This window comes from Etheostoma spectabile, chromosome 4 (genome assembly GCF_008692095.1).
Source record: "Etheostoma spectabile isolate EspeVRDwgs_2016 chromosome 4, UIUC_Espe_1.0, whole genome shotgun sequence".
In the NCBI taxonomy this organism is placed as follows: domain Eukaryota; kingdom Metazoa; phylum Chordata; class Actinopteri; order Perciformes; family Percidae; genus Etheostoma; species Etheostoma spectabile.
The window spans coordinates 1,642,473-1,660,742 of NC_045736.1; the positions used below are offsets into that span (position 1 = coordinate 1,642,473).

Genomic DNA, 18,270 nt, shown 5'->3' on the forward strand with positions numbered 1-18,270 from the left:
TTAACTTTAAGAATAGAAAATGAATGGCATGGTGTACATGTTGTACTCCCTTGTAATCTACAACTGAATTCAATATCAAAATTTGAATTGTAAAATAGTTTTTTATACAAGTATTGTATATAAGGTACTGTAACAACCTTGGTTCATAAAGCACCGTTCCGTTCAGATCTGATGGGTAATAGCACAGACTGTGGTTAGTGGTGGGTGCTACATACAGTACAATAATGGGCACACAAAAAATGGATCAATGTATTAATCCTGCTTGCACAATTGTTTACACGCATCTTTGGGGCTTTTATCATGAAGTCTATCAAGCTTGTAGAAACTTCCATGATGGCTGCTTTTAACACTGTGGTGATGTAGCAAATGGTCACTTAAGCATATCAAGTGCCTACCTGGTGAACTGTTCCATCAATTTCCACTGGAATGATAAAATCCGCATTGTTCACTGGCTGTTGAAAAAAGGAGTAGAAGTGTTAAAAACAGAAAAAGAATAATTTCATTTTATCTTCAAAGGAAATCTACACTTTACCATTCGGGCTGGGCATTATGAAGATGTACAGTATATCATCAAAATGTTATGCAACTTGTCTATTGTACATATTTTTATATATATAATGAGAAAATACTCAGTCCTTTTCATTTGCCAAGTATTTATACATAGAGTATACAAAAATACGCTTTGCCTTGTGATTATTTCATGTATTTATTTATCTATATACATATTAAATGATTAGAAAACAGTATATTGTTATTAAAATATGAAATTACAGATTATTAATTAATCCAAATATTTGGTCTATTTCTACTGGAAAGTGGTATTGGTAATGTGACCGGCTTGCTTCTCATAGAAATGGAGCCTTTATTTCCTTAACCACTCTAAATGGGTAATCTTAAACTTTTAAAAGGAAACTGGGTCACCTTTAAAATGTGGTTGTCTGGCTAACCTGCTACAGAACCACACAGGGTTTGAATGAATTGGGATGAGTTAAAAAGGACAATTTAACCACACAGCAAATAACTTTATAATAACTTAGATGTATGGGTAAATTGATTTTGGCCATATTGCCCAGACCTGTTTTCCAGGGAGATGTGAGTGATTGCAACAAATCTGAAGTGAGGATGTGTCAGACACACAGACACAAAGATGCCGCCTCAGCGTCTTTTAAATAACACAATACTGTAAATAACTCCTGTCACTTCCATCACGGAAATATGGGCGCTACAGAAAGTGATAAGGGTCATAACTTTTCTGATTTATTTAGGCAGTATACTCATATCTGAAATATGCTTCTCAAATGTTAGTATCACTCGCATTTTCTATATAAGGCATTACAGCCTAAACATATACTATGAGGTAATGCAAGTGAGACCGAACAGGAACAGAAAGTGTGTGTATGCTTTGAGAATTAATGCACAGTATTTTTCACAATGCTACATGCTGGTTTATGTTCTGTCCTGGTTTAAGTGTTTTGCATATGAAAAATTAATTTATCTAAATGATTATTGATTAATTCATATTTTTGTTTCTTTTTTTTTTTTGGACAGCAAAATTGAATCAATAGAACTTGAACTAAGGCTCATTTTCAGTACCATCAGTATGAATGCAAATCCAGTATTCACAGTCATTTTAGTTCTGGTTTTGATCTCTTTGCATCATTGTGTGAATATGTTCGCTGAACCACTCTTCTTTTTATCCCCTAACTCTTTTTTAAATTATACATCCTCTATCTTAACCAAAAATATACAAGAAAAATACTTCCAGGTATGTCAGTTAAAACCGTCTGTTCAATTAGTATCTTACATTTTCTTATCTAGTTGCATGTGTCCTGATACTTGTCATTGATTTGTCGAATGATCTATTACCAAAGGTTTAAAACTATATCCTATTTTCCGTATTTGCTTATTGGCCTATAATGACACCATTCAAAAGCAGTACTGAACTATATGAGATTATGATTCTTTATTAGGGGTGTTAAAATTACTCATTGCATCAATGCATCGTGATGCCAACGTAGATGATTCTGCATGGATGCAGTGACAGACCGTAAATGATTATTGCCTACTGATGTTACTTGATGATTTTACGGTTGCTGCATTTTTTTGTTTTTGCCATTTGTCTGCTGTGTTGAGACGCCGCTACATTCAGGAAGTCTCTTCTTTAGGAGCAGATGCAATAAAAACGGGTGATGTATACATACATCATACATACATACATACATACATACTACATACTACATACATACATACATACATACATACATACATACATACAACCACACACACACACACACACACCCACACACACACACACACACACCACACACACACACACACCACACACACACACACACACACACACACACACCAACACACAACCACATATATATACACACACACCACATATATATAAATATTATATATACACGCATATATATATATATATATCCATACACACATACATATATATATACACATATATATATATACATACATTAATACTATATATACATACCATACATACATACATACATACATATATATACATACATATACATACATATATACATACATACAATATATACTATAATCTATACATACATCATACATATATTATCCATATATACCTATACACATACTACATATATATACACACACACACATAATAAACATATATATTATATATACACTATACATACACATATATCCATATATATATTGTACTATACTATACATATATATATATATTATATATAATATATATATATACACACACACACACACACACCACCACACACAACACCACCACACCACACACACACAGTTTTTCACATACAAATGTGAAAACCATGTGTAGCAATTCATATAATATTGTGGTGACGCATATGGAATCGCTTTGACTTGTTGACAGGATAATGGAAATCCATTGCGAGACCAGTAAAGATTCACACCCCTATACTTTATCATGACAAAATTTACATGACAAGGCACAGGGCCTGGTGTCTAATTTTCAAATTGCGTATGTTTAGTTTTATGGTGTGGTTACATTTCTGAATGGTTACAATATGGTTGTATGGTTACAATATAGGCTATACAAATATAATATCAAGTGACATATTTGGTCTCTTTTTACTGGAAAGTGGTATTGGTAATGTGACCGGCTTGCTTCTCATAGAAATGGAGCCTTTATTTCCTTAACCACTCAAAATGGGTAATCTTAAACTTTTAAAAGGAAACTGGGTCACCTTTAAAATGTGGTTGTCTGGCTAACCTGCTACAGAACCACACAGGGTTTGAATAAGTTGGGATGAGTTAAAAAGGACAATTTTCCCACACATCAAAATACTTATTTTTCCTCGACTCGTAGTGCGATTTATCCATCTTGATTGTTTTGGTGTGGGTTGCCCAGTGTTGGAGATATGGGCCGTAGAGATTTCTGCCTTCTATCTAATATAATGGAACTACATGGCACTTTTCACCGTTGACCGTATCAATACAGTTGACGGGTGTAGTTTGGTAGAAAGAAAATATGTCCTTCATGAAACTGCTCACAACCTTGGATTATCTTGAGTAACCAAGTCATGATTTCTAGAAAGACACATTGCTGTTTGAGCCGAGTGCCAACTAGTTCCATTATATTGGAGAGAAGGCAGACATCTCTACAGCCAAGATCTCCAACACTGGGCACACCAAAACAATCTATATCCATGAATACCACCACAGGTAAGAAGAAAAACGTTTTTTTTTTTATTTTGGGGAACTATCCCTTTAAGGGTAATATTAATAATTGACTACTCAGTAGTTCTACACCTTCATGTTAATTTTTGTGCATTTGTTTAATTGCATCCAGTTTTTTGATTTCAGGTCAAATGTGATATTATACATTCTAAAAAGTTGAAGAATTAGTAATACGCTGGCTTTTCTCTTCACTTTCAACCAATTCCAAAACAGTTACCTATAATGCTTTTTTTAATATGTGTGTCAAAGTAAAAATAGGTTTAATTATTCACCTTGTGTTAAACATGAAGTTAACAGAGTCTGACCCTGTTTACACATAGCCAGTTGCAATATCCAGTGACATCCTTTAGGACAGTGTGTGACCTGAGAAGGACTAAACACCACATGGTACTCATTGCATGATTTGTCTTGACATAGGAGCCTGGGCTTTTGCCGTTGACTACTTTGTTCACTAAATGCTACCTTAAAAGGTATCAAACTGCTCAAAAAGAAGCTAGTTACTTGAAGGAACAATCTAAAACTCTGCAATTACGAAAAAATGATTTGAGCTGTAAAAATAATTCCAAACCTATTTACTTAGAACATTATGTTATTTATTTAGAATATTTTACCCTGACAGAAATAAAACAAAAATAAAAATAAGACCCCCTCTTCTCCCAAACTCATCATCAAATTCAATAATTATTCATTTGTGTGTGTTTGTTTGTTTGTTTGTTTGTTTGTTTGTTTGTTTGTTTGTGTGTGTGTGTGTGTGTGTGTGTGTGTGTGTGTGTGTGTGTGTGTGTGTGTGTGTGTGTGTGTGTGTGTGTGTGTGTGTGTGTGATGCTTCTAATCAGATGTTAAAGGCAACAGAACCAATGCATGTTTAGGGGTCATCTGCACAAAAATGTGCAAGTAGACTCTTATCTTAAGATCAAAAGTTATCAAAAGATTTTCCATCCCACCTGCAGGAGGCCACAATAAAATACAAAGACCACATGAGACTGTAGCTAAGTGTTAGGGCACGCTACGTGAGCTAGCTACAATGTGCTTATATGCTGGATACACAGATGAAATGATATGGGACCAACTGATTGAGCATGCTAGGTGCATAAAATTATGTGAAAGACACTTGAAAATGCAAAAAAAAATGCAAATCTCACTCTGGAGACAGCAGTAAAGTTGGCGGGTCAAGTGGAAGCAGCCATCGGGCATGCACAGTCTCTAGCTTCAGAACATCATGCTGCAGTGCACGTGGTGAAGGTGAGACCAACACTTCCATTCAGAACCAGAGCAAAGAGCAACTACTCCACCGAGCCTGCAGCAACACTGAAACAGGACCAAAGTTGTTTTAGATGTGGATCGCCAGCTCACCTGGCAATCCCTCAAGGTTGCCCTGCAAGGAAAGGGACTTGCCGAAATTGCAATAAGATCGGACACTTTTCCCGTGTGTGTAGTCCAAGCAAAACACAGCCAAAGTAGGCAAAGTGGTTAGTCTGGAAATTAATACAGTGCAGATGATAGAAAATGGTCAACCAGAGGACAAAATCACGTGAAAAGTGACCATAAATGCCAAGTCAACCTTTCGTACTGTGGAGCTTTTTTTTCTTCTTTTTCTTAAATAAAATACATATGTTCCTCCTCTTAAGTCCACTACTAGCGGATCAGGGATTTGCTGTGCCAGTCATGCCTGAGCACTTCTACAGAGCGCACTCCAGTGGTGTGCCGCTTAATGAGCCAGAAGAAAAGTTAGTGACTTACACCAAAAACTGATGTTCTAGCGCTGGGTTGCCTGTCAGCCAAAGTGCGGTATGCAACCACTACAGTACCAGCTACACTGTATATTGTGAAGACAGGCACAGCTTTGTTGGGAATGGACTTATTCAGGGTACTAAGACTTTCTATTGACAACAATATTGTGTCCTCACCTGTGGTTCCAGTAAAAGAGACCAGAGAGATTAAAGCTGGATTGGGGAGAAGCTAGGTCTTGCTAAAGGTTTCATTCACTGTGTAAAAGTCAGGGAAGACGTCCAGCCTGTCCAACAAAAGCTGCGGAGACTCTCTGTTAAACAAGCTGTCTCTGCTGAATTGGAGATTGCTACAAATGGATGTGATAGAGAGGTTTGACGCATCCCCATGGGTATCAACCATCGTTGTCACACAACGAAAGAATGGTGCAGTGAGTGTGCGTGGACTTACGCAAACCAAACAAGGCTGTAGTGGTGGAGAGTCACCCACTTCTCCATATGGATGACCTATTCTTGAAAATGCGTGGAGCTACTGTGTTCTCCACCATTGATTTGGCAAATGCTTATCATCAGGTATTACTTGCAGAAGAAAGCAGAGACATGACTGCATTTATAACTCACAAAAGGGCTTTCAGGTTTGGTCGGGTTCCATATGGACTGGGTTCAGCCCTGAGGGAGTTCTCCAAAATGATGTCTCTTGTGCTAAAAGACCTCAAGGGGGTCCAGAACTATCTGGATAATGTCAGTCTATGACACAGAAAAGAAGGAGCATGACTGTAATCTGCAGACGGTGCTTGCTGCGCTAAAGAAAGCCGGCCTCCAGCTCAACAATGAAAAATGCCACTTCAACCAGACCAGCTTACGGTTTCTTGGACACACCATCTCAGGCCAGGGTTTGCTGCCAGACAAAGATCACCTCAAGGCAATTACAGCAGCTCCAGTGTCTAGTGACGCCACCAACTGCGCTCATTCCTGGGGCTCACAGCATGATATGCAAAATTTGTGCAAAACTATGCATCTCTGTTTGAACCCATGAGAGAATGCCTGCATGACGACACATTTCAGTGGACGGCAGCAGCCAAGTCAAGCTTTGACATGGTCTGATGACAAGACTTGCATTGTAATTAGCTCAGCGCTATCCGTCCCCAGCCTTTTTACAATTGTGTTCACGTACCCCTGCTGAACGGAAATACTCCATTGTAGTAAAGGAGGAGTTAGCCTGTGTGTGGGCAGCGGGAAATCGGAGGACTTTCTTATGGGGGACAAGATTTACACTGCGTACAGATCACCAAGCCCTGACCACACTGTAACACACAAAAGGACTTACGCACGCGAGAACGCGTATTGTCCGTGGGTCAGCCAGACTCCTGTGCTTCACGTACAACGTGGTGTATCATGCAGGAGCACAAAACTATGCTGCTGACTCTATCTCCCGTTTGCCTCTCCCATCAGAAGAGAATGCAGAGCCAGTGACGGAGCCTGAGCTTGTAGCTCTGCTGGACACAGAACTGAACGCTCTCTCAGTGAAGGACTTCACCGTGGCATGTCAAGAGTGCCCAGAGCTTACTGTCATCAGGGCACAGGTGAAAAAGGAGTGGCCTAAAACCGCAAAGTCTCTACCTGCAGTGCTCCAACTCTCCTTTGCTACTAGAGATAAACTCTCAGTCCAAGATGTGACAATATACAGGGGCCCTCACCGAGGGCTGGTGCCTGTGGCCCCGAGAAAACAGCTGGTAGATCTGCCACATGAAACTCACCAGGATGTTGTACGCACCAAGCAGAGGCTGTGAGAATTGTACTGGCGGCCCTGCATTGACATGTGGGAGCAGGTAAGCGTTAGTGCATATGTGACCTGCCAGATGAATGATAAAAGTGCTAAGACGCATGCTGCCCCACTTCAGCCACTTCCACTGTCAGACGGCCCATGGCAGAAAGTTGGAACTGACATTGTCGGACCGTTCGAGTCAGCAAACTGGGACTGCCGCTTTGCGGTGACACTGACTGACTATTAAACAAAGTGGCCGGAGGTGGCTTTTACACACTCCATCACAACCACAGCTATCACCACCTTCCTGTCTACTGTATTTGCCCGCTTTGGCAACCCCACAGAACTCATTAGTGATAATGAGACACAGTTTACATTAAGCGAGTTTGCAGAATTCCTGGCAGTGAGGGACATTACCCACAGGAAAGTGTCTTTGTATTATCCAGAAGCAAACGGAGCCATTGAAAGCTGGAACTGCGTGATCTTTAAGGATTTTCCGGATTAAATATTAGCTAATAATCAACTGTAAAGTACCTACACCTTTTAAAGGATCCCTTGGTAAATCAGCCTCTGCCAGGTAGAAAGTAAAATTGAAAAAAATAAATAAAACGTTAACACCAACATTTACTTGCAGAATCCATTGTTATGTCTACAGAATTATTTTAGATACAGTTTAAGTTCAAGTCCCTACTACCTCTGGTGATACACTGCACACCGGCGTGCAAAGTATTACTTTGTATTATGTTGTCTGGAGATCCTTTTTTCTTGTTGAAGGGGGAAATCTATTCTTGGGACACGTTGGTTTCTACTGTTTCAACTGAATTGTATAAATGCTGATAGTGTTTTGATACTTTCAACGGTTTGTTCATATTCTGCATTAGCAAAACACACAAAAAAAAATAGAATGTAAAAAAAAAAAAAAAATAATAAAAAAAAAAAAAATGTAAAATCATTACCCGGACAAGAGACTTATTTACACCGGCAAGTGAAAAGTAACTGTACTTAACAAAAAGTAAATTTCAAGCCCTGTGTGGATATTACGTACAACCAAATTTGGGTAGCTAGCTACAAAAACAAATTTTTGCATATTGCGGCCAAAGTGATCGCTATCAATGCAAAACCTTAGATTGCTGTTAGAAATGCCACTCTAAGGCTCTGCACCAAATCTGGCAAAGGTCGGCCATTAGGGGCCGCTATTATTTAGAGAGGCATTTTGCCCAATAACACAATGAATGTAAATAGGAAATTTGTAATTGCAATTTCTCTGTCACAGTAACTGGTATCAATGCAGAACTTTAGATTATTGTCCTTCCTGCCACTCCGAGGGTTGGTACCAATTTAAGTAAATTTGCAATTTCAATTTACTTCAGACGTTCCAGCTCACATTTTTTCCTGGCGTTTGCCTCGCCGACCTGCTTTGGGTTCTGCTTTGGCGAGCTCCGTGGTTCGCATGGGGATGACATGCGCCTGGGGCTAGGACCCCATTCCCATCTGCTTGCAGTTCTAGTTATCTTTATAGCTTACTTGGGTTTTAGGGTGCAGGAGGGTTCTGCATCGTGAAACAAGAGCACCCATAAAATAAAGGGTTCATGTTTAGGTGGCACATGAGCTAAGTCGTTTACGGTAAAAATAAGTAATGTGCCACCTAAAAATATGCATAATGATGTAGTGGTAATCCTATTTTTGCCTTGGCAAGTAGATTTGTTTTAACAGTCAGCATGGAAGCCGCCACCCTAATGAGACGGTCCTAGCTGTTCTAATACCTGACGTCTTTGATGACTTGAAGTAATTAAAAGCCAAATTCTATAAAGAAGCCATTTAGTATAAATTAAACCAACGGAAAAAGAGTAAAGTAACTTGGATGAAAGTGAGTATTTTACTTTTTTTTTTTTTTTTTTAATATAAAAAATGTACAAATTGTTTTCTAAATAAAGCATTTGTAAAAAAGATTTTTCAGTGACTGCTTCATCTCTAAAACAAGTATAGTTACCCAGCATGCCACAGTGTATATCCATTAACAAATTTTTCCAATTGGACTTTTTAGCTGTAAAGACACCTTCTATCACATCAGTACAGTGTCGATAAATGGCCTTTTGTTAGATCTTGGCATTAAAAGTGCCAGCAGATTTCAATACATAAAAACAAAAACAGCCACACCTTCTTAAATCATGTCAGTGTTACTCACTAAATTCCACAAATTTAGTCTAATATGGTTTCAGTGAGATCTATTTTTTACTCCAATGAGTCCATGAACATCTCAGTGCCAAAACTACTTTAGGTACTTTAAGTTCTGGATGACGATGACGGCATCAACTCAAAGCAAAAACTGATTCTTGGTTTATAACCTACCAGCATCTCTAAAGCTGACTAATTAACAAATTGAATAATATGAATTTGTTTTTTTCAGTACAATCATATGTTAAAAAAAACATTTTATATACACACACACACAAAGTATATATATATACATATACACACACACACACACACACACACACACACACATATATTACTGCTGTAGTAAGTGTGTTTTAGTGTTGAACGGGGTAGAAACCACACTCAACAGGCACAAACCAGCACTATGCCCATGAACAATGTATGCAGTGATAAGCTTGTGTCAGCTCTATACAAAAGGTCATAAGTTGTCATACTCTGCATTTATGACAGTTTTTTTTTTTTTATACCTTTGAAAAAAAAATTTAAAACATGGAAAAACCTTCAAACGTAGAGAACATTGCATGGTTCCACCCACATGGATCTAACCCTGGGACACCAAGATGAACGGACGAAATGAGCACTTAAACTGATTATGTTTTTTCCGTCTCATTTTTCCACAAACAAAAGCTTATACCATCAGAATACTTTGAATTAAGCTATACCCATCTGGATATATGTAATATTTGTTATTTATTTGTTTTTGATATGCTGATCCATTTAATGATCTCTTTTGAATAAGTGTCTGCTAGTGGTTGTTCATCTGTCAACTTTCCCAGGAGAGTGTATAGTTACGAGAAAAAGAAGGTCACATAGGCCAGCTTACCTTAAACGAACTATGCACTAGTGTTTCATCTAAATCAATGACCACGCAGATCTTTCCTGCATCAGTCGATTTCATCCGGGGAAGCAGCGGTTTTGCTGGAACCTGAAGACAAAAAGAGTGCTCCTTGCTTACCACATTTATTTTAATTGAGCCTTCAAGCCCCCAACATGAGCAGCAATGAAAAATAAGGAATTACTTTAAATATAAATACAGTATATTTATCCACACACACACTATATATATATATATATATATATATAAAAAAATAATAAAAATAAATACCATCCCAATTTGTAGGTTTAGGACTTACGGCACATTCTTTGTGTGTTTCTTGTTAATTAAGAGACTGAAGTGTGTGGTGGTGTTTGTGTGAGGGGTTACAGGAAACCTTGGATGCTACAGCTGTTGCCCCGTTGACGGAGCATGTAAATATCACCATACTGTGGCCCGTCCTTCAACAAGTGGCTGGAGATCGGTGTTTGTTAATGTGATTCTGATGCTAAAAACAAGCTGGCGTGAGCAGATTTGCTGTCTCTAACACTGATGTATGTGTTTGTCCGTGTAGAGTGAAATGCCACATGAGGATAATGGAGTTTGACACACATACCACACAGTCTGCTAAGCTGAGATCTCTTGTAACCTTTTCCACAGTTGCTGGTACAGTCTTAATGATTTAAAAATAGACCAACAGCACATTGATGACAGATTTTCCCTGATTCTGGCATAATTTATGGTTTCTCCCACAGCTCTAAAACCTAAATTTTAATCTACTCCAGCACTTCAAAGCTAAGGTGCAAAGACGTATTATACCTCCTCTATTGGTGGAATGCAGTACTCGCATTCACAAAGCTCAGTGGATATCTCGTCACTCCACTCATCCTCGTCTGAATCCGTACTTTCGGAGGCCTTGTTTTCCTCAGTTCTTGCCTCATGTGGTGTAAGTTGTGTGATAACACTGTGAATAATATCTAAAGCAGGTTTTATTTCTCTTGCTTTTTCACCTAACACACAGTCCCCTTCTGATTCCGAAGTTTGATGGTTGGTGGTTTTTTCCACAACAGAGCAGTTGGCAAAATCCTCACTAAGTTCAATAACTTCAGCAATTTCAAATCCGGCTGCTTTTCGGGATAAAAGAGCATCTTCTCTTTCGTTCCTTGAAGCATCCCCATTAATCATCTGATCATACGATCTTCCTTCCATAATAAATCCATTCAGGGCTTGTTTAACAGATGACTGAATGCTTTTAATCTGATATACATAGTATTCCTCAACACCTGGCACACACATCTCTTCGTTTTCCTCGTGATCTACAAGCAACCAATATGGCTCCACTTCTGAACAGGCCATAAAAACTTTGTCTTCAGGCTCAGTAACAACAATAGTTGTCTGTAAATGTCCAAAGGCAGAGGCATTGTCACAAAAAGATTTATATTCCTCAGCAACAAAGATTTCATCTTCATAAGCATCACCTTCAACAGAGATGTCATCTGCACATGGCGCACTCATACTCTCCTTATTACCAGAGGGCAGGCAGACCTCAGCTTCTTCTTCATTGTAGATTTCAGTGACATGGCCGTCAAGCGCAGTGTCCTCATCTTCCTCACAATTCTCTTCATAAAGGGCAAAGACTTCTGATTCATCAACAAAAACTTCATCCCCTGATAAACTTGATCCGGATTCTTTAATCCAGTCTTCAGCCTGTTCCTCTGACTCACAAGACCCAGTGGAGGCATCATCTCTCTGACTTGCATCTTCCTCATAAGTATCTTCACATGCCTCTTCAGGAGCATCCAAACAGGTTTCCAGGACATCAATTGTTTTTTTGATTTCTTTAAATTTGTATACATTTTTGGCACACTTCTGTGCCTCAGATTGGACTTCCTCAAGATGCAGGCGGTCATGGATATCTCCCCCGTCGAAGCAGGAGATGTAACGTTGCTTTTGTGCAAACGTGTTTCCCCAATAGTCAGCTCGGTCAAATAGATCAAAGTGATCCTCAATAACACTATTAACAGTAGGGGTTATCGTTTGATCCTCATTACTGCCGTTAATACTGCTTTGTTCTATTTCGTCATCTTCTTCAAAAGATTCCCAGTGCGTATGCTCATCACTTGAATATTCTTGAGTGGTCTTTTGGGATTCCCCAGATGAATCAGAGCAGATGTCTGAAGGAATGCTGCCATCAGGACAAGTCTTAAAGGATTTGGTTTCAATAGAAGAGCAATCAGAGGAACCGTCTTCTTCCATTCCAAACTCTGAGGTCTTATGAGAACACTGCTTTGAAGTAGCACATTGTTGATCGTACTCTTGGCTTGTTTCAGAGTAATCCGTTTCACACATTTCACAGTGATCCGCGGACATGTTTAATGTGTCATGTGGAGAGTTTACCTCAGTGAGCTGGTGTGTCTCACAGCATTCACTTGCAAAGTAAACATCTTCACGGTCATCAAAATAAACATGTACAGGTGTGTCGTAATCTGAGGAATTGACATCCTCTGATAATGTGAAGGACTCTTCGTCAATAGGCTCGGCTTCATTGTGCTCATCTTCTTGCTCAGGCTGACAGGTCTCATCATTATCATCATCATCATAATAATCATCATCATCATCGTCATCATTGGTGCATTCATCATACTCAAAATGTTCCGTGCCACAGTCCAGTAAGTCTTCTGAGTCAGAGACATTAGGTGTGAAACCAGTCCTTTCACATTGCTTACAGTCCTCTGTTGATGTGTCTGGTTCAAAGTACTCACACTGCGGATCACAAGGCTCGTAATGTTGCAGAAAGTCAAGGTGGTCTGTGCATTCAGGTATGAAATCAGTCATTTCACACTGCCCAAAACCATCATGGTTCACTGCCAATGTGTCGGGCTCAAAGTCAGAAGACTCAAACTGTTGATCAGAGGGCTTGCATTGCTGAAATAATTGGAGGTGTTCTGCACAGTGTTCACAGCAAGGACTACATTCGGAAGCTAAGCTATGATTAGCACAGTGCTCAGAGGACTTGCAAGGTTTAAAACACTCAAAGTGTTGAGCACATTCGTCAAATGGTTGGCTTAACCCTAAAGTCTCACACTCATCAGCATTCTGGTCAGATTCAAAAAATCCATCGCTTTCTGAGCATTGCTCAAAACTCTCGGAGTGTCCATTGCAATATGTGCAGGGTTCCATCTCCTCTCTATTCATGTTGCAATGTTCCACACAAATGATAGAAGGGTCCATTTCTTTGCTGACAACAGTCTGCTCAGTATATTCCACAAGGACCTGTATGCCAAGTTCAGCACTTCCCTTTGAAGGGCTAGTTAAATTGTCCGCTTCTGTTAATTTGGGAACCTGGCATTGTTCAGCAAGCATGGTCTCAGTAGACAGCTGCCCTTCCCCGGAGACTTTACCTTGCTCACAGTTTTCCAAATACATCAGGAAATGATTTTAGTCTGGATTTAGTTTGTTCAAAGTTTTTACTCCATGCTTTAGTTCTGGATCATGCAGAGTCCAAGTCCAAATGACTGGGTCCATTGAAAGTGGATAATCACATGACTGGTGAGTGGGGGAGGGAGGGGAGTCACTGCAAGCACAGCCCCCAGAGAGAGTAACAGCAACAGGAGCAGCATGCACGTTGATATGACAGTTTGTCACAACCAAAACTGAGCCTAGCACTTGACTCGACCCACCCCTTTCCCAGACACCAAGCAATTTATTTTAGGGACTTGGAAAGACGTGACAAATAACTTCTGGAATATCAAATCTCTATAAAAGGCTGAACTAAGGCATAAATCTGAAACTGACACTTGAGAACGTCTCGGCCACAACAGCCAAAACCATGCTGTTTTCCAAGAATATATTTTCCACAGGAAGTATGGTCAATTGTCCAAAAATGTTGATAGTGGTTAATAATTGATGGACTATCAGGCATTGTCTTACCATACAGTATATAAAGATCCTAATAATTCACATTTCTTATTCAAACCAGCATTACACAGGAATTCTCTATTTATTAATATGGCATTTCATCATTAATTGATAATTATTGGTGTCTAAAATTAATCACTTATGAATCCAGGAAAGAACATATGCTCTCATTTATTTATGTAATGTGCCTTGCTCGTGGCACATCTACAGTGCAGATTTTTGCAGTGATCTTCAGGTCACACGTCTCTGTAATATTTACACCATGACGCCCAGTCATCTTGATAGATGTCTTAACATGGAGGATTTTCAACACTGATGTACTACTTCCCAGCACAGGAGAAGTGCTGTTGTAAACATGAAAAGCTTTGAGGCACTAAAACATATTTCATGCTTCACCAGCTGTCAATCATGCTGAACACATGCTGCTCAAAGACGATCAGGGGAACAGAAAGTTTATAATCGCAAGAAAGTGACAAAGGGATGTTAAGAGGGGAACTTACTTTTGACAGAGTCCCATTTTCTTCTACCAAGAGGGGGGCGTTGTTTTTTAGTGGAGGTGGCTCTGATTCTTTGCGACATAGACAGCAGAAGAGACTGTCGAGGAGGCCTCTACGGCGAGGCTTCTTGGAGGTGGAAACTTCATTTGCACCTGGAACAGAGCGAGACAGAGAGGAAACATAAGGTATGATGCTCATATGGTATCAACATGACAGAGAAGCATAGATTCCACTTCTTCTTCCCCAGTAGAGACGAAGAATGCATCCCAGGGCCAACAAAAAAAACAAATATATAAACAGTAATAATTAAACAGAGGAAAGATGGGAGGGAGGGAGACAAAACAACACACACAGAAACAGACACATACAAAACAGATACATAAACAAACACACACAGACTGACACAAGACAAGGGAACGAACACCTGTGCAAGTTATGTCCGGGCTGTAGCACAAGGCTACAGTCCGGACCTCACAGAGTCAGCGATGCTGCGCAGCGTGTCCAGAGTATTCCCCGGGGCACCATTAATCCGCGCCGTGGAGAGTTCCAAATAAACCACATATAAATAGGAGAGGGTTCACATGCGGATAGACAGGTCGTGTGGTGGTTTCCAACAGGTTGCAATCATCCTCTTTGCAGCTGTAAGTCCAGCAAACAGGGCGTCTCTGAGCTTTAGAGAGCTGGAAGGCTACCAGGTCATTCAGATTCAAGACATTTGATTAGGATTATTCTTCAGTGTGTAACATCAATGAAAGAAGTGGGACCAGTCAAACTACTCATAAGCACACTCTTTGGATTTAATTAATGTTTATTATATTGTTCTTTATGTTTTATTGTGTTATTACAGTTTTATTTCTGCCAATAATATACTGTATATTAGGGCTGCTCGATTTTGGGAAAAATCATAATCACGATTATTTTGGTCAATATTGAAATCACGATTATGTAACACGATTATTTCACATGACTTTGGAAACGTAACGCATTTATTAAAAAGACACCTTTCAACAATTCTTAAAACATTGAACATTTATTGTACTTTTTGAACTATTAAAAGAAATATAAATTTCAAATCAAAGTATAAAAGTATTTATTCCCTGTATTTACTTGCACAATCTCTTTAAAACAAGTAGGCAACATTTTGGCAAAATATAAACAAATTCCAGCAACTCAATCCACGAATATAAAAGGCTGGCCCATCATCAGGCCCCAGCATTAACAGCAAATAAGTTAACTAAAAACAACTAAATTATTTAAGTCACCATGTTAGTAGGGTTGCTAAAATAATCTCTTAAATGTTTCTAGCCAGAAACACCAATCTGTTAACATGATCTGGTTTAGGAGATGAATGCAAGCAGGTGACAATGTTTCCACTTGTACTAAAGACCCTCTCTGAAGAGGAACTTGTAGCTGGAATACTGTTCCCAGACAATGGAGTTGGTTTTGCCTTTTTTGCTTACCAAACGGCTGCCCTCCTTCTGCCATCTTTACTCTGGCTGAGTTTTTAAATTCCAGCGGGTGACATGCACGCGACCTGCCTCCCTGACCGTGTAGGCTGAAATCGTTTGGCTTCGGGGGGGCGGATGTGCGCATGACGTGTGTGCGCGCGCGCCATTCAGAACACACGAGGTAATTACAAAACAGAATATGGCAAAATAATCGTTTTTACTCGATTGTACTATTTTGGTAATCGTTGGGAGCCAAAACCAAAACCGAAACCGAAATTCAATTAATTGCACAGCCCTACTGTATATTGTGTTTAGACCCTGTTCACACTTGGTTTTAAAATGCATCTTGGACGATTGGAAGTGGACCGTGCGAACACAAGTTTGAACAACTACCAAGATGCATTGCGATCCAATCACTCAAACCACTTACCGAGGTGGTCTGGGGCGCATTAGACCACATACCAAGTATAAACGGAGTTTCAGTCACATCTGGCCAGGGCTCAGGAACCATTTTATCATGTTAGTATTAGAAGTAATGCTGATCCAGAATATCTGATCTGTGCATCCCTCAGGCTGGTCTGTCAGCAGGACCCGACTGTGCTCTGTCATTCTGTACATTGCTTGACGATGGTTATTTTAGCTGTGCAGCAAAAGGTTAAAATACATTGCATAACCATGTATGTATAGGTGTACATTTCAGCCCCAAAATAGTCAGATGAAAACATCCTGGATCAGTTTCATTTTCAGTGTATGTTTTGTTGTTCTAATACCAAGAATTTGCTTAAATAAATAACATAATGACTAACATTGAACTAGGGATGGGTAACATGGCAAAAACATGTCCCAATTTTTCTCAAGTAGATCACGATCCATGATCTTATCAAGGTTCTTTTTCAAGTCACCGAACAATACGTCCAAACTGATTTCCCATTTGAGAAGAAAAAAAAACCCCTGCAAGGTAACAAAACACCACCCTGAATTCTGTTACAGTTACTTACAAAATCCACATGCTAAGACCCAGCCTTCATTTACCATTTGACCCGTTATTTCTTTATTCCAAAACAGGGGTAAGCAAATGACAGGTTAGTTATCATTAAAACAAAATGAAGACTGGTGTGTTACCTGCGTGCCAAGTTAATCAGAGCATACAAGCCAAACTGCCTCCTAAATTATCATATGACCGGCTGCTGGACAACAATGTAATATTTAAAAAGGCTATTATTTTGAAATGGAGTCCGGTGAATACCAGCACAGTGTTCACTTAACAGGTCTTATGACTTCATTTTCATTTGATCTCCCTTAACATCACACAAGTGGTACCAAACATCCCATCAACTGGTGTCAGAGTGATGAGTGTCCAAAAGATGAAAAAAACCTGACAAATTAGCTGAGCGGTGATGAGCAGTCAGAGCTGTCAGCTAAGCCACTAGGACGCGGCTCACACAGGAATAAATCTGTTGCCTCAGTAGACAGGATATCAAGGGCTTGTCATCTTGATTAGGGTTTAAATGAGTAATGATTGCAGAGTAGCACAGACGGGCAATGGTCTTGTTTAGCAGACAGAAAATGGAGTCTGTGCACAAATGTTCTAGCATTATCATTGATTTTAAATTTCTTCTGATTGACACAAAAGTGATATTTTTACTTTTGAAGTCTGTTCACTGCAGCACCATTATTTATAACAATGCTGCCTTTTTTCATCACTGCATTCTGATAAAATGATTCTAACAATCTAATTATAATTAAGGAAAGAGCTGTACAATTTAAATACAAAACACAAACCCAGAAATATAAAACCAAAACATCTGAAAATACAGAGTAAAAAAACAAAACATATATACATGAAATATAGCTAATTCAAAATTTTGTTTTTCTCAATCAACTTGGAATATTTACTAAAACAAACTTTTAACAATTGTCAAAAGTATAGTCTTCACACCACATAGTACATTCTAGAGCCCGACCGATAAAGGATTTTTAAAGCCAATACCGATCTGAATATTTGGTCATTTAAAAATCCAGAATTCTGATATATTGGCTGATAGACACTACCGGTCAAAAGTTTGGGGTCACTTACAAATTTCCATGGCACTCCATTATAGACAGAATACCAGCTGATCTGAGTGGGGGGCTGATCTTTAATGCA

At 39.2% G+C, this 18,270-nt stretch overlaps 1 protein-coding gene across 2 annotated transcripts in view; it reads right to left on the reverse strand.

The window, feature by feature from the left end:
* LOC116687548 (carboxy-terminal domain RNA polymerase II polypeptide A small phosphatase 1) overlaps positions 1–18,270 on the reverse strand; it is a 33,399-nt gene that overhangs the window by 3,347 nt on the left and 11,782 nt on the right. Inside the window, exons 2-4 of one of the 2 annotated variants that reach the window (XM_032513008.1) lie at positions 14,680–14,828; positions 10,271–10,372; positions 396–452 (exon numbers count right to left, since the gene is read on the reverse strand). In XM_032513008.1, the coding sequence (XP_032368899.1) occupies positions 396–452; positions 10,271–10,372; positions 14,680–14,828 (308 nt within the window). Of the gene's footprint in view, positions 1–395; positions 453–10,270; positions 10,373–11,080; positions 14,045–14,679; positions 14,829–18,270 lie in introns of those variants that run through there. The other variant, XM_032513007.1, reaches the window with a different exon arrangement.